Source organism: Acomys minous (assembly GCF_964271855.1).
Source record: "Acomys minous genome assembly, chromosome: 20".
In the NCBI taxonomy this organism is placed as follows: domain Eukaryota; kingdom Metazoa; phylum Chordata; class Mammalia; order Rodentia; family Muridae; genus Acomys; species Acomys minous.
In genome coordinates this window covers 20909895-20926845 of record NC_140502.1, presented here as the reverse complement: position 1 = coordinate 20926845, position 16951 = coordinate 20909895, and the positions used below count along the sequence as shown (strand labels likewise).

Here is a 16951-nt window from a genome sequence, read left to right as displayed (position 1 = left end):
TGTGGGGTGTTCCATACCAGTGACAACTCTTGTCTCAAAAGAATAAGAAAGAAAAGGTGGAGGTTGGTTCTAGGGGCGCACGCCTTTAACCCCAGCACTCGGGAGGCAGAGGCAGGCAGATTGCTGTGAGTTCGAGGCCAGCCTGGTCTACAAAGTGAGTCCAGGACAGCCAAGACTGTTACACAGAGAAACCCTGTCTTAAAAACCTAAAAAAAAAGAAAAGAAAAGAAAAGAAAGGCAGACCAGAGCTTAAGGATAACACCCAAGCTCGACCTATGGCCTCCTCAGGCACATGTCCTCATGAACACACACAGACACATACGTAAGATAAAACCAAACCATTACAAAATAAAAGTTGGGCTCACAGTAGGTTCTCTGTCTGTGGCGACCCCTTCCTTTTCCTAAGACCCAGACAGCTCCTCGTGAGCGGTTGTGAAATTGCTGTGTGCGCATTCTGGGTTTCTGTTCATCTCTCATTGCGAGACTTGGCGTCTAGGACCAGGCCAGGCATGAACGAATAGGGGGAAGTCAATGAGGTCGAGGCAGCCACACACCACATGTGAAAATTATTAACCCGGGTGCCAGGAGTCCCTCCTGCTTGGGATGATACTAGACACTGGCCCGACCCTCCGTGGCGCAATTTTTTTCTTATAGCATTACAGCAGTCCTGTGGAGACACATTTCACAGGAAAAGTAAAATGTGCAGAGTAGTGGAGGCCCGTGTCCTAGGTCACACAGCAAGGAGAGGGCAGAGTCAGGATCTCCATGCTCGCCTGGCTGAACTCAAACCCATTGCTCTGGCCTCGGATTTGGGCAGGGTATCAATGACAACCACCTGGTTTATAAGGCTGGGGGCGGGCACTTCAGGAGACTTGGCTGGGTTTTGATTTTTTTTAAAGCATGTATTCATTTGTGGATGGTGGGTGGGGTATGCCACCCCATCTTTCTTTTCTTCTCTCTCTCTCTCTCTCTCTCTCTCTCTCTCTCTCGTTTGTTTGTTTTTTGGGTTTTGGTTTTTGAGACAGAATTTCTCTATGTAGCCTTGGCTGTCCTGAATTCCCTTTGTAGACCGGGCTGGCCTCGAACTCACAGAGATCTGCCTGCCTCTGCCTCCTGAGTGCTGGGGTTACAGGCATGGGTCATCACTCACCCATTTTATTGTTTTTCAGACAAGATCTTGTGTAGCTGAGGCTGGCCTTGAATTCGTAATCCTGCCTCTACCTCACAATAAGTGTTGGGATTATAGGTGTGGCTAGCACCCCCCCACACACACACACACAAATGTAGCCTAGGCTATCCCCAGACTCAAGCTCCTTTTGCCTTCCCCTGGTTTTGTTTTCTGTTTTTGTTTTTGTTTTTTCTGAAGACTGGGTTTTAGTATGTACCCCTGGCTGTCCTGGGGTACCCCTGTGTAGACTAGACTGGTCTTGAACTCACAGAGATCCCCTTGCCTATGCCTCCCATGTCCTAGAATTAAACGTGTGCACCGGCCACCAGGAGGCTTCCTCTACAGATGAGGAAACTGAGGATGGGACGGGGCAAGGGCTTCCCGCAGCAAGGTCTGAAGGACTTGGATGTTTGGAAAGAAATGACAGCTTCTGGCTTTGCTCACCATGTATTACAAAGACAGTGGATGGGTGAACAGCACCTGACACCCTCCTCCCCGCAGTCTCTCCACTCTGGGGCAAGCGGCGTCTTCCTTGGTGTCCACCAGGGGGCGCCGCTCGGACCTGGTTCCTTCAGCGAGGCCGGCCCGCGGTTAAACTGAAGCTTCCGAGCATCCTGGACCCCAGGCACCTCCTCCTCCTCCTCCTCCAACAGAGCTCGAGAGGTCGTGAACAGCAGCACGGCAAAAAGGGGGTTCTGATGAGGGCATGTGTGTAGTGGTGACCATGCTCCCATTGCGGTTGGAGGTCCAAGCCAGCGACCCCTCATGGCTGCCGCCACCAAAGAGTCCATGCATCTCAACGTGGACCCACCTGGGTCCTGGTATCTTGAGGTGGTTTGTTAATGAGGCTTGGTCAGAAGTGGCAGGGAGATGTCCTTCAGCTCAGTTCTTAGGTACACAGCCTGATTCTTCTGTGGATCCTGAGGAGACAGAGGGGAGGTAGAGGCATAGCAATCTAGACAGCACGGGGACAGGGACACCAGAGGTAGAGGCTATCGAAGCCAGGGGATAGCCAGAGGTGGGAAGAGAGAAGGATGCCAAGGCCCAGGTGGGCAGAGGGACAGAGACCAAGCAAAAAAACAGAGAGGGCTAGGACGCCAGAAGCCACTAGTTATGGGATATGGCTCAGCATAGACCTCCTGCCTAGAATCCCTTAGTAGGGGGTGGGGGCGTGGCTCAGTGGTAGAGCCCCTGCCTAGAATCCCCCAGTGAGGGGCTGGGGGCGTGGCTCAGTGGTAGAGCTCCTGTCTAGAATCCCCCAGTGAGGGGCTGGAGTGTGGCTCAGTGGTAGAGCCCCTGCCTAGAATCCTTCAGTGAGGGGCTGGGGGTGTGGCTCAGTGGTAGAGCCCCTGCCTAGTATCCCTCAGTGAGGGGCTGTGGGTGTGGCTCAGTGGTAGAGCCCCTGCCTAGAATCCCCCAGTGAGGGGCTGGGGGCGTGGCTCAGTTGTACAGTACCTGCCTAAAGTCCAGCCTTGAACTCAAAGTCCTAAGAGGTAACACAGCCTAAGAGAAAGGGCGGCCTTATCTTATGGGCAGCAGCCACACGGAACACTGCCCACAGGTGCCTATCTCGTCCTCAGGGTTTTTCCTGGCCAGGTCCCTGTCCCCTCACCAGCTATGTGGCCTCCTGGCTGGGTTCTGATAGCTGTTGCTGCTGTAGGGCAGCGCCGAGCAGCTCCGTCAGCGCGTCCAGCTTTCCTGCCAGCCCGTCGATTCTCTTCTCCAGGGCCCGGTGCGAGGCGCTGAGACCCAGCTGTAGGTCACACAGGAGCATGTGCATCTGAGTGGGAGGGCGACACTGGAGTGAGGGCCTAGGAGAGCCTAGTGTGCCCTACAGGGTGGGACAGCAGAGCACTGACAAGCCCTCTCTGCTCTTGAGTACTGTGTGTGTGTGTGTGTGTGTGTGTGTGTGTGTGTGTGTGTGTGTATGGAGGGGTGCAGAGTCTCATGTACCCCGGACTGGAACTGATTTTTTTCTGTGCCACCAGACTTACAGACAAATGACAGCTGCCATTTGGGAGCTGGGGACCCAGCATGGGTCCTCTGCAGGAGCAGGAAGTCCTCATAACTGCAGAGCCATTTCTTCAGCCCTAATTACCTTGAATTCCTGATCCTCCTGCCTCTGCCTCTCCAATGCTGGGATCACAGGTATATCCTGCCCTGCCTGGTTTACGCAGGGCTGGGGATCGAACCTGGGGCTTCCTGCATGCCAGGCAGGCATTCATCCCAACCTTGTCTGTGAGCTTGCGCTCAGGGACTATAACCCCCACCCGCAGAGACCCACTGGTTCTGGCTGCCCCGGGCTACCTTGCCCCTGCGACACGTGTCATGTAGTTTGGGGCTCTGTGTCTGTGACTATGTTTACCGTGGCCTTGGTGCCAAGGGTGGCTGTTTGAATTGTGCTGGGCTAATGAGAAAAGGCAAAGGCCACTACATAAAGAAGTGGTGGTACCAGCCAGGCCAAGGGGACAGGACATCACCACTGCTGGTTAGAAGTAAAGGATTTGAACTCCAGAGGCAAGGGTGCCCATCCGCCCCTGGGCACTGGCTTCATAACCACTCAGGAACTGGCTTTTGCTAAGACAATGCCATCCTCTGTCACTGTGTCCGCTAATTTTTTTTTCCTCTTTTTAAAATTGGGTTTGTCATCAGTGTTTGAGCTGCTTTGTAAGTTTGCCCGGTTTTATTTGTATAAGTCGCACCTGGAAGGAAATTTATATCCGTCCACATGTAAGTAATAAAGGCAATTTGAATCCAAACACTGGCAGTCTTTGTGTGCTTCCCCCTTACGTGTAAAAGGGGGGACCGGATCTTATGCAAGCGTGGGAGCCTTCTTCTCCGTTCCGTAACCTTCACTGCACACGTGTGGGGTCCAGACCCCAGCAGCGATGCCCTCTTGTATTATTAGTGAGGTCACCTTTGGTTTGTTTTCTTTTGTTCCCCCAAGACAGGGTCTCTCTGTATAGCCCTGGGCTATCCTGGAACTCTCTTTGTAGACCAGGCTGGCCTCGAACTCACAGCGATCCTCCTGCCCCTGCCTCCCGAGTGCTGGGACTAAAGGCGTGCGCCACCACTGCCCTGCCTTAGTTTGTTTTAAAAGCAACTTCTTTATTATTGTTGTGTGTACCGAGGATTGTGGGGGGCACAAGTGTGGAGGTCACAGAACGACTTTGTGAGGTCTGTTCTCTCACTCTACTTTTAAATGAGTTCCAGGGACAGAACTCAAGTGACCAAGCCTTTTACACCTGTCCTTAGGGTGGCTTTTTGTTTGTTTGTTTGGTTTTGGTTTTTCGAGACACGGTTTCTCGGTGTAGCCCTGACTGTCCTAGAACTCACTCTGTAGATCAGGCTGGCCTCGAACTTAGAAATCTACCTGCCTCTGTCCCCTACCCTCATGTGCTGGGATTAAAGGCGTGCGCCACCACCGCCTGGCTCTTTTTTTTTTTTTTTAAAGTCAGGGTCTCAGGTAGCACAGGCTGGTCTTGAACTCACAATGTATCCACCTCCTCGGTGTGCTACCGTGGCTGGGTCTGAGATTTCCTCCTTCACAGCTTCACAAGCTTTCCCTTGCCATCCATCCCTAGTCCCACCATTCCTCTGACCCCACTTTTCCATCTCCTCCCTACACCCCGCCCCTCGGCCCCGCCCCTCGGCCCCACCCCTGGTACCTTGGAGATGTCTACCATGGAATTCACTTGTTCCCGGAGCTTCCGGTGTTTCAGCCGTACCTGGCGGAACCTGTGGGGAAGCAGGCCCAGTTCTAACCCTGATCCCCGGTTAAGTCAGAGGGTAGGGGTGAGGGGAGGAGCAGAGCACACTGCGGGGGCAAATCTTCCTCAGAGCCGAAGGGACCCGCGGGAATCCAGGGCCACCAGCACCGAGTCTTGGTCAGAATCGTGTGGATCACACGTGGGTATCGTGGACAGGCCGGGGGCATGCACACCCAAGCCGCGCAGGGCCACACAGACAGGGACACAGAGAGGCCCTCACGTGTGGATGGCGGCCAGCATCCTGCGCTGATGCCTGCGGGCAGCGCGGGAGTCCTTCCGGCGAGTGTGCTTGTAGTACATCCAGGCCTCCTGCAGCAGCCTTGCCGCTGACTCCTTCATCTGATGGGACAAAGTGTCAGGGGAGAGGGGTCCCAGGAATCTGGAAGACCTGGCTTAGAGGACTGGATTTCTTCCCCCCCCCCCCTTTAGGGTCTTGCTATGTAGGCCAGGTTGGACTCAAATTCCCTGCCATCTTACTGTTCAATCTTCCTGGGTGCTGGGGTCACACACAGACGAACTGCCATGCTTAAAGGAAAACTGGCTTAAAAAAAATTTTTTTTTAATTTAATTTTATTTTTTTTTAATGCAGGGTCTCATGTAGCCCAGTTGGCTTTGAACTCACTACAAAGCTGAGAATGAGGCCGGGTGTGGTGGCGCACGCCTTTAATCCCAGCACTCGGGAGGCGGAGGCAGGCGGGTCGCTGTGAGTTCGAGGCCAGCCTGGTCTACAAAGGGAGTCGAGGACAGCCAAGGCTACACAGAGAGACCCTGTCTCGAAAAACCAAAAAAAAAAAAAAAAAAAAAAGCTGAGGGTGACCTTGAAGCCCTGATCCTCCTGCCCCCATCTTCTGAATGCTGGGATTACAAGTCTATGCCACCATGCACCCATTTACACAGTGCTGGGAGTTGAGCTCAGGGTCTTATGCGGCAGCCGCAGCCTGGGTGGCAGCTGCCCGGAGCTGCGGGTGCGCAGTCTTTACCTCTTTGGCGTAATGGATGTCCATCATGAAGTTGTGGACGTGTTTCTCCGCCTTGTTAAACTCCAGCTTCCGGGCCACCACGGCCACCAGTAGAGCCGTGCAGCAGACCCCCTGTGGGTACGCCAAGCAAGGCCTATGAGGGTGCTGTGGGTCAGCCCTGTGTCACCAGCTCCTTTCTCCTCACTAGCACAGAAGACAGGTACAACCACTGACGTTCTACCATTATTGGAACTGTCTTTCCGGCTGGCCTTGAATTCACTCTATGTGACCAAAGATGAATGTGGACTTTTTTTTTTTTTTCTGGACTCGCCTTGTAGACCAGGCTGGCCTCGAACTCACAGCGACCCGTCTGCCTCCCGAGTGCGAATGTGGACTTTCTGATTCTGCTACCTCCACCTCCAACGTGCTGAGCTCACGGGCACTTCTCACTGTGCCCAGTTAATATCACACTGGGGACCTGGTCCAGGCCTTCATGACTTCTGGGCAAGCCAAATCCCCAGCCCTGTTCATTTTGGAGTATTATGGACAGAGTCTATGTAGCTCAGGCTACCCCCCCCACACCTGTATCAATCCTCCTGCCTCTTCAGCTCTCGGATCCCAGGCATGCTCCACCTGTCACCTCCCACCTCCCACGGCTTGATCTGCCTCTTCCTTTAAACGGCCGCTTGACTGACAGGAAGATGAGAGGACAACCTCTCAGGGAGACAGACATGTCCTCCCCGTGTCAGTGTAAATGCCGCCAGTTGCCACCTGGAAAATGTCAGTGCAGAGACTGGCACAGAGGACCAGTCTGCTACAGAGCCGGGCTCTGTGATGCACACACCTATAGACCCAGTACAGGGGGAGGAAGGAGGGGACAGCCCTGAGGCAGGAGGATCAGCCTTTGCTACATAGCAGGTTTGGGGTCAGCTTAGGCTACGTGAGCCCTTTGCCCACCCCCCCCCCAAAAAAAAACCCCACAGACCAGGGCCACGGAGATGACTCAGTGGGTAAAAAGGCATTTGGTACGAGGCCTGATGTTCTGAGCTCGATTCCCCAGAACCCGCATGGCGGAAGGAGAGAACCACTCTCCAAAAGCTGCCCTCTGACCCGGAAATCAGTGCCCTGGCCCGCAAGCCCCCAATAAACAATTAAATATAATTTAAAGATATTAAAGAGATGCTGTTGTCCTGCTGTGCCCTGGGAGCTCTCAGCCAGGCAGCGGCACCCGCTTCTCTCATTTCTCACAGGTTCAGGTTCGGTTTCTCTTTCTGTCAACGGATGCAGCCCCGAGGGGCCCTGAGCCTCAGGAATATATATATATATATATATATATATATATATATATATATATATTTTTTTTTTTTTTTTTTTTCTTCTTCTTCTTTTTCCTTTTCCTTCCACCCAAAGACTACTGTGTGGGTGTCAGTCATACTTATTTGTCATGCCATTGCTCACCCACTGACTCAAGGCTTACGGACTCAGCATGTTCTGAGGCAGCATCTGTGCTAGGAGCTGGTGGTGTAGGTCCCCAGTGGGAAGGCCTAGGCAGAGGCACTGTGGAGGCGGGCGGGGGGGGGGGGGGCGCAGGGGGAACTGAGGGGAAGGAACCTGATTTGGGGGGGGGGCGGTCTGTGGTAGGAAAGAGGCTGACTGTAAGGAGGGGAGAGAGCCTGGGGTTAGGAGTCTCTGCTCCTGCCTGGAGGGCTCTGAAACTGGGGTGGGAACAGCCAAATACATGGGATCCATTACAACAACTGTCCTCCAAACTCCCACTTCCTCCTAGAGGGCTCAGGGGGCTGGGGTCGGAACAGATGTGTAGGATCAGTTACCGAAACTGTCACCTCCCCAAACCCAACTCTCAGCATCCTCACCCCCCCACTCCCCCCCCCCCCCCCCCGCCACAACTTCTGCTGAGTACTTCCTAAGCCCTAGGCTTCCTATTTGACCCTTGACCCTTGACCTTTGACATGAGGGTCTTTATTTACTGCCTCAACAAATCCCACAAAGAGGATGCTGGGACTGGCACCCACTCCACAGGATACTGAGGCCCAGAGATGTCATGTGGTTTGCCTGAGCTCCCCAGATGGCACTGGACAAAGTGGGACTGGAATCTATAAATCCTGGTCCCCCAAACATACTCCTTCTAGTGACTCTGTGCCCTGGGGGAGACGGGAGACTGGATCCCTTGACTAAGGGAGAAAACGGAGCTGGGAAATTGGGGCCTGGGTCTGAGGAAATGGGTCCTTGGTTCTAGAAGGACTAAGGAGGGACAGCAGTCTCAAGAGAAAATAGGCCATCTGTAGTACCCAGCAAGCCGAAGGCCGAAGCAGGAGGATTGGGAGTTTGAGGCTAGCCTGAAGCACATAGGCAGTTTGAGGCTAGCCTGGGACACACAGCAAAATCCTAACTTAAAGGAGGAGGAGAAGCTGGGCGCCGTGGCGCACGTACTTGGGAGGCAGAGGCAGGCAGATCCCTGAGTTTGAGGCCAGCCTGGTCTACAGAGTGAGTTCCAGGATAGCCAGGGCTACACAGAGAAACCCTGTCTCAAAACAAACGAACACGCGTGCGTGCGTGGGCGCGGGGGCACGCACACGCACGCACACACACACACACACACACACACACACATCAAAAAGGGAGGAGGTGGAGGAGGAGGTGATGGAGCAAGGGAGGGAGAGGAGGAGGAGGATGAAGAAGAGAAAGAAACGGGAGCTGGACATCTGGGTCTCAAACAAAGAGTGATGCTGAGGGATGCAGGCACTCACGTTTCTCAGGGATGCCAGCGAGGGACCTATGCCGGCCCGTGGTTTCCTGAGGCATGAGGGTAGGCAGTGGGCAGGGAGAGAGGGTCCTGGGGGCAGAGACTCACCATGACGCCAGTGCACAGGCAGACGATCTTGCCCCATATGGTGCCAGGTACCACGTCCCCGTAGCCAATGGTGAGGAACGTTATAGGTATGAGCCACAGTGTGTCTGTGAGGTGCCCCGTGGCATTGACAGCCTGCCTGTGGACAAAGGGAACTTAGCTCTGAAGCCCCAGCCTGGGGGCGTTGGTATCCTTTACCCTCTAACTCTGTTCCTCTTCCTCCCATGCTTTTCCTTCTTTCTTTCCTTCCTTCTTTCTTTCTTTCTTTTTTCTCTTTTGGTTTTTTTGAGACAGGGTTTCTCTGTGTTAGCCTTGGCTGTCCTGGACTCACTTTGTAGACCAGGCTGGCCTCGAACTCACAGCGATCTGCCTGCCTCTGCCTCCCATGCTTTTAACCCCAAGAAGCATCGAAATAGAAAAGCCAGGAAGTCTATCCTTTTCTCTGCTGTGTGACCTGGCTCAGATGCTCAGCGACTCTGGGCTTCCAAGTACAAACCCAGATCCGGCTAGCTCTCGAGCAGTGGTTCTCAATCTGTGGGTTGCGACCCCCCTTTGGAGGCCAACTGACCCTTTCATGGGGGCAGCATATTAGATGTCCCGAACACCACGTATTTACATAATGATTTTCTTTTTTTCTTTCTTTCTTTCTTTCTTTCTTTCTTTCTTTCTTTCTTTCTTTCTTTCTTTCTCTCTTTTGTTTTTTGAGACAGGGTTTCTCTGTGTAGCTGTCCTGGACTGCTTTTGTAGACCAGGCTGGCCTCGAACTCACAGCCATTCTCCTGCCTCTGCCTCCCAAAGAGTGCTGGGATTAAGGGCGTGCGCCACCACGCCCCGGATGACATCACAATTCTTAACAACAGTAAAATTACAGTTATGAAGTAGCAACGAACGTGATTTTTTATGGTTGGGGGTTGAGGGGCCACCATAATGTGAGTAACTGCATCAAAGGGTCAAGCATTAGGAAGACTGAGAACGCACGCCCTAGAGCCTGTTTGAGCTCAGCTAGTGTGTGATGAGGCCCAGCCACACCTTTATCTAATATCCACAGAGAGGCTACGGGTAAAGAGGCCTTTAAGTACTAGATCAGAATCAAAATGATTGGCCACTCTTAAAAAAAAAAAAGCTTGTAGGGAGTTAGGCCACAGGGGCCCTCAGCGTTTTGGAGGCTGTGAATCTGGGGTGCGGAGGTGGAGGCAGCCTGGGCTCCCAAGATTTGGCTTTGTACGGGGGTCCTGTTGCCAGTTCTCAGGCCACAGGCTGGATTCCTCCCTAAACCACTCTGAGGAGCTGTAGAGAGGCTACCAGGTTCCCCCATCTGTTTACGGTTGCTAAGCAACAGCCCCGCAGGGACTTCCCCGGCAAAGTGGTTCCAAATGTCTGCCTTTCCAGACTCACAGCAAGCACTTACTGTACCTGCTAATTCGGAAAAGCTGTTCCTTTTAATAAGGAATTACTATTACTATTACTATTACTAGGATTAGTCCCATTACCGGAGACTGAATCTGGACTCGGTATGGGAGCGAGAAGGGTGGGATTGTGTGTGTGCTGTGTGTAGTGTGTGTGTGTGTGTGTGTGTGTGTGTGTGTGTGTGTGTGTGTGTGTGTTTTGTAGGTGGCCCAGAGAATTGCTTGGGAACCACCTCAAGGATGTGGGATTTCCCAGGCAAGAAACACGGAAAGTGTGAGCCTGCCCTGGTGTTGGCTGGCCGGCAGCTGCAGCCTTCCAGCCTGCACCTCCATATCCATCAGACCCTGGTCTCCCCTTCCCTGTGCTCCAGGCCCCTCACCTCTCAGCCACAGACAGCACCCAAGCTGTGGTGAGCCAGAGGCCGAGCGTGAGGCCCAGCAGCAGGCGACCCGGGTGCGTGTTCATGTACAGTTTGGCCACGAACCAGTGGCGGAAGCGGACTTGGTTGAGCGCCCCGATGCTGCGGTAGGAAGCGTTGAGCAGGACTCCGCTGCGCAGCAGCACGGCGCGGGGCACCAGGTAGAGACGCAGCAGCATGGCCAGGGACAGCAGCGCCTCGCCCTCGCCCAGGAAGCCCGGCCAGGGCTGCGCGTCCGTGGCCTCCCCAGCCACGCGGCAGTGCGGGCTCCGCATGGGCACTGGGTGCACCCCGCACACCAGCAGCTCCAGCAGGATCTGCGCCACCTGTCGCCGGGTCAGCGCCACGCGCCAGTCCCGGAGCCCGTTGTCAGTCATGAACAGCTGCCAGGAAGGGGCAGGCAAGGAGAGAGAGGTCAGGTGCAGGGCAGACAGTGGCACACCCAGCCTGTACCCCGAGATAAGATGCGGTGGGGGGGGGGCGGGGGGAAGGCAAGAGGGTGGGACGCCCTGGGCCTGGAAAGGATAGAGATAGCTGCGCGGGGCGTGGAGCTGAGGAGAGCTGGAGAAAGAGCCTGGCAGGAACCCAGCAAACCAACACTCCACCTTTTCCACTTTCTTGAACTCTCCTGGCTGGAGGCATGGCTCAGTGGTAGAGCCCCTGCCTACAAACCCACAGTGAGGGGCTGGGGGCGTGGCTCAGTGGTAGAGCCCCTGCCTAGAATCCCCCAGTGAGGGGCTGGGGGCGTGGCTCAGTGGTAGAGCCCCTGCCTACAAACCCACAGTGAGGGGCTGGGGGCGTGGCTCAGTGGTAGAGCCCCTGCCTAGAATCCCCCAGTGAGGGGCTGGGGGTGTGGCTCAGTGGTAGAGCCCCTGCCTAGAATCCCCCAGTGAGGGGCTGGGGGCGTGGCTCAGTGGTAGAGCCCCTGCCTAGAATCCCCCAGTGAGGGGCTGGGGGTGTGGCTCAGTGGTAGAGCCCCTGCCTAGAATCCCCCAGTGAGGGGCTAGGGGCGTGGCTCAGTGGTAGAGCCCCTGCCTAGAATCCCCCAGTGAGGGGCTGGGGGCGTGGCTCAGTGGTAGAGCCCCTGCCTAGAATCCCCCAGTGAGGGGCTGGGGGCGTGGCTCAGTCTAAGGTCCTGACTTCAACTCCCAGTACCAAAGTTAATAATAATAAAATATAAGTAAGGAGTCTTGGGACCTGGGAGCTGGAAGGTGGAACACTGCTACCATCCTTAGGTGAACAAGGAAAAACATGGGAGCCACAGATTGGGGGATGGATCGGTTACCCCAGCAGAATCTGCCTATCTTCCTGCCTGTCTGCCTGCCTGCCTGTCTGTCTGTCCATCTGTGGTTCATTCCATCCCAGCAGGCAAAGGTGTACGTAGACACACACATCTCAGGGCAGGAGGAGGAGGGTGCATGGAGGGCAGAGCCGAGGCATGGGACCCGACTTACCTGGACCTCCTTGGCGTGGAAGGCCACGATCAGGCAAAGGAGGAAGGCGGTGGACAGGGTGATCAGAGATTTAACCAAGAGCAGGTATGGCGCCCACTGTGAGGAGAACAAAAGACCGTGAGGGGGGGCCTCCAGGGCCCCACCCCATTCCCCCCTTTCAGAAAGGCCATCGGGCCCCCATTCCCACTGTTCTAGCTCCCCAACCTGTACCACAAGGTGTCTCAAAAACCGTTCTCGAGTCTAGTGTGTGGGTCACACCCATAATTCCAACCCTTAGGAGGCTGAGGCAGGAGGATGTCTAGTTTGGGGTCTACCTGGGCTATATAGCCAAACCCTGCCTCAGGGCAGACAGATATCACCTGATCCAGACAGCTCGTAGTAGATGCCCCCCCGCCACTCCCCCACCAGGGGGGGGGAGCCTTGAAACTCACATTCTTTCCCTTTCCTTATGAAACGTAGTTCCTCATTTATGTACACATAGGAAGTCCAAAGACACCCAGCTTCCAGAGAGTGCCCGGTCCCTTCCCAGCAAGCTGTGCCTACCCCCAAACCCCAACTCCAGGAAAAACTAGAGGCTCTCACTCAATTGTCCTAAAGCAGATCGGCACCCTCCCCCCCCCCTCCCGCTCTCATCTGGAGAGTAAATCTCTGAGACTGCACCCCACCCCCAGCCCCAGCTCCCAAAGGGGATCGCCGGTCCTGTTCCTTGAGCCCCTACTCCGGGCTCCCACCATTTCCCCTGGCTGTAAGCCCAGGGCACAGGGGGCGGAAGTCCAGGGCCTGCATAAACCACCAAAAGTGGGGTTGGTTGTTTTTTTTTTTTCTTCCTCTCTTTGTGTGGCAATGCCTTGGAGGAATCTAGAATTCGGGAAGGATTTAGAGGGCAGGGAGGAGAATTGCTGAGTCCCCTAAGATGAGCCAGTGCCCACCAGGAGATACTGTCGTCCTCCCCCCCCCCCCCCCCCCGGGGCCAGGGCTTGCCTGGGTTCCCTCACTGAACCCTGCACCTGTTTCTCAGCAGTCCTCTGCCAGCTTCCCTGGCTGGGCCTGGGCCAACACCTCGCCTCTGAGCAGGGGAAGAGGGCCAGTTTCCTGCCCCCGAGGGGGGGGGGACTCCCCCACCCCTGCCTGAACAATGGTGCTCTTGTCCCCAGCCTTCCCCTCCCCCCACTCAGCTTTCGTTCTTTCCCCCAGTTTCCCTGTTCAGTTTTTTTCAGTTTGTCTCAGCCCCTTGTCTCGCATGGCACACCAGCCACTTCCCCAGGAGGCAAGTTTATTTCTCTGATGCCCCCCTCCCCCCTCCCCCTCCCCCCCCCACCCCCACCCCTTACCTAGACTGGCCTCTCTTAACTTCCTTATCTCTGAGAGTTCCCTAGGTCTCCACACCTCCCCAGTGCTAGGATTACAGGCGTGGATCATCACATCCAGTTTGTCTGGGGCTGGGAATCGAACCCAGGGCTTTGTGCATGCTAAGCAAGTACTCTATCAACTGAGCTACTGCCCAGCTGTGGGGTGTGTGTGTGTGTGTGTGTGTGTGTGTGTGTGTGTGTGTGTGTGTGCGCGCGCATCCTTTCTATCCCTGTGTCTACATCTCTCTAATGGGTTTCTCAGTGGCTTTAGAGCCTCTTTCATTCTCTCTCTCTCTCTCTCTCTCTCTCTCTCTCTCTCCCTCTCTCCCTCCCTCCCTCCCTCCCTCCCCCCTTCCTCCCTTACCTCTGTGTGCCTTTCCCTCCCCCAAGTCTCTGCCAATCCCATCCTCTCTACCTCTTCCAAAGAGCTCTCTGTCTCTTCCTCCCTAAATCTTGGCACCTGCCCCTCTTCCTGGACAGCAGGTGTCTTCGGTCTGTCAAAATAGGCGTGTTAGATTGAAATGGAGCTGGAGGAGGAGGGGACGCGCTCGCGCGCGTGTCACCAAGGCAGCCGTTGGGACGGGGCTTCCTTGGTAGAGTTTGCCCAGCGGTGTACAGAGCCTTGGGTTGGACCCTCATCTTTGTACCGTGGCACACGCCTGTAATCCCTGCACTTGGGGAGGCAGAGGCAAGGAGGATCAAAAATACATGGTCATCCTGGGCTACATAGCCAGTTCAAGGGCAGCCTGGGCTACATGAGACCCTGTGTCAAACAAACAAACAAAGGTAAAAAGAGCTAGGAGGCTGCTTTTGGCTATGCTTGAACAGCCGGGGAAAGTGAGGCTCAGAGAGAGGCACCCATTTCTTCAAGATATCACAGTTGCAGGAAAGGCCCTGGGCAGGTGGTGAAGAAGAGAAAGACCCCCTGGTCCCGTCCTATCTGCCAGGACACCCCAGGTCCCCCCACCTCCCCTACTGGGCGGGCGCGGTGCTGGGGCGTGGGAGCGCGCCGGGCAGGCCCCAGCCATGTTTCCTGTTGGCATGGCTCTGGGTGGCCCCACCCCCTCGCAGTGGCTGCCCTCTCCTTGGCCACTTGGCCGAAGGAAGCTAGCCTGCCCTGCCCCTCCGTGTGGCTGCCTGCCACCCCCAATCGTCAAAGACAGGGCTGAGCAACCCCCCCCCCCCGGCCCCCGGCTTGCAGGCCACACCCACAGCCCCTTCCCCAACTTTCCTGTGGAACAAACATGTCTCTACCTCAAGCCACAGGACCACCTCCTGTTCTTTATCAGTCCTATGGCACAAGCCTGACCCAGGTTGGAATATCCCAGGGGCTTGCTAAGACCTGTTCCAGCCCCACCTGCAGTCCCTGGTCCTTCAAAGATGATTGATTGATAGTTAGCTCTCCTAAGTGTGCTCCCTCCTTCCCTCCCTCCCTCCCTCATGTTGTTTTGCTCTTATTTTTATTTTGGAGGTAAGGTCCTGTGTAGCCCAGGCTGGCCTCCAACTCAGTCCATAGCCTAGGCTGGCCTTAACCTTCTGATTCTCTTGCCTCTGCGCCCCCAGTGCTTGGGTCACAGAGATGCCACTGCCATGCCTGCTGAGACTTCGTGAGCCCCAGGCCACCTCTTTCTTAGGGGCTCAAGCTACTGCAAACCACTGTCTGGCAAATGAATAACAGGTGCATTCTGGGAGGAATCTGTCGGGTAGAGGCCGCGGGTGGAGGCTCCACTTCCCACCTGCTCCTCTGTCAGTTACTTCAGGGCACTGCCTTGGTGACTCCACAAGGAGCAAGGTGACTCCGCCTAAAGACAACTTTTTCTTTCTTCCCCTCCCTCCCGTCTCCAGAGCTGGGCTATCAAGGGTCAGCCTTGCATGGGGCCTCGGCAACGCTCAGACCCCCAATGGGTCTGATAACACCCACTCAAAGGCCTGACCCTGGGAGCTGCCTCCTGTGCCTGGATTTCACACTAGCTCAGGGCTCAGGGGCTCAGCAGCAGCCCTCCTCCCTTAAACATTAAGAAGTACAAGACTTTAGACCCCTCTCCCTCACACGCAGGGGTGCAGACCCCAGCTCTCCTGCCTCACACCCAGGGGTGCAGACCCCAGCTCTCCTGCCTCACACTCAGGGGTGCAGACCCCAGCTCTCCTGCCTCACACCCAGGGGTGCAGACCCCAGCTCTCCTGCCTCACACCCAGGGGTGCAGACCCCAGCTCTCCTGCCTCACACCCAGGGGTGCAGACCCCAGCTCTCCTGCCTCACACCCAGGGATGCAGACCCCAGCTCTCCTCTCTCACACCCAGGGGTGCAGACCCCAGCTCTCCTGCCTCACACCCAGGGGTGCAGACCCCAGCTCTCCTGCCTCACACCCAGGGGTGCAGACCCCAGCTCTCCTGCCTCACACTCAGGGGTGCAGACCCCAGCTCTCCTCCCTTACACTCAGGGGTGCAGACCCCAGCTCTCCTGCCTCACACCCAGGGGTGCAGACCCCAGCTCTCCTCTCTCACACCCAGGGGTGCAGATCCCAGCTCTCCTGCCTCACACCCAGGGGTGCAGACCCCAGCTCTCCTCTCTCACACTCAGGGGTGCAGACCCCAGCTCTCCTGCCTCACACCCAGGGGTGCAGACCCCAGCTCTCCTGCCTCACACCCAGGGGTGCAGACCCCAGCTCTCCTGCCTCACACCCAGGGGTGCAGACCCCAGCTCTCCTGCCTCACACCCAGGGATGCAGATCCCAGTTCTCCCTGACACCCAAGAGTGTAGGACCCCAGCTCTCTCCCCTCATACCCAGAGTCCATGTGCTTCTCCTGCTCTGTGCAGGGTGGGGGGGTGGGGGGGTGGGGGGGGGACGGCCTCCACTCACCTCACAACCGAGGAACCACAGCATTTCGGCGTGCAGCACCATGAGCACAACGCCTGTTCCCGCCAGCACCAGCGCCCAGCCGGCCACCCTCTTCTCCTCCTCCAGCAGCCACTTTCTCCGCCTCAGGGCCCCCAGGCCAGTCATCAGCTCTCCGCCCATGGCCCCTGAGGTCTTGGGGCTCAGCCAGCTTCCTGCCCAGGGTCCCCCACCTCTCAGTACACAAATGGCAGCCAGCTTGGCTTCCAGGCCGGGCGGCCCTGCTCTACTCACCCTGGGACTTTGGCTGGAAGGCACAGCCTAGCCCTGGTGCCCTCTGGGGAGTGGTAACAGCAGCAGGGCGGGGAGGGACAGGGAGGTCCCTGGGTAGGGGGAGGCTGCCCATCCCAGCCCCTTCTGAGACTAAGGAGGGGTTGGGGTGTGTCTTGTGGCCCCAGGCAAGGAAGAAGAAGACGAAGAAGAAGAAGAAGAGTCCATCCACGTGGGCAAAGACACACTCTGACACACAATACGTTGCGACTCTCCAACCGTTCGCACTCCGTGGTACACACCTACAAAGCCACCACGCCCAGACACCACAGAGCACCCCGCCACAGACCGGAGATAGAGCCCAAAACACCAGGACACACCGCACAATCTCCACAGAAGTGACTCACAACTGCCGAAAGTTCAGAAACCCACAGCCACACCCAGACACCA

The 16951-nt window shown here is 56.1% G+C and overlaps 1 protein-coding gene across 1 annotated transcript; it reads right to left on the bottom strand.

Annotated features, from left to right (window-relative positions):
• Nucleotides 1–1596: 1596 nt before the first annotated feature.
• Nucleotides 1597–16951, bottom strand: KCNN4 (potassium calcium-activated channel subfamily N member 4). The gene is made up of 9 exons (XM_084769989.1): nt 16256–16951; nt 12046–12141; nt 10553–10974; nt 8770–8905; nt 5919–6029; nt 5159–5277; nt 4837–4906; nt 2781–2948; nt 1597–2088 (listed from the first exon to the last, which is right to left on the bottom strand). The coding sequence occupies exons 1-8, from the start codon at nt 16412–16414 to the stop codon at nt 2784–2786; spliced, it is 1278 nt and encodes a 425-aa protein (XP_084626115.1). The 5' UTR covers nt 16415–16951; the 3' UTR covers nt 1597–2088; nt 2781–2783.

What these genes read in the sequence shown, in the direction of transcription:
- KCNN4 (XM_084769989.1), bottom strand. Translation starts at nt 16,414, where the DNA reads ATGGGCGGAGAGCTGATGACTGGCCTGGGGGCCCTGAGGCGGAGAAAG. An exon ending in TGTGGTTCCTCGGTTGTGAG is followed by an intron (nt 12,142 to 16,255) that starts GTGAGTGGAGGC and finishes TTCTCCTCACAG; the next exon opens with TGGGCGCCATACCTGCTCTT. An exon ending in GTGCTGTCTGTGGCTGAGAG is followed by an intron (nt 8,906 to 10,552) that starts GTGAGGGGCCTG and finishes CTTTGTCCACAG; the next exon opens with GCAGGCTGTCAATGCCACGG.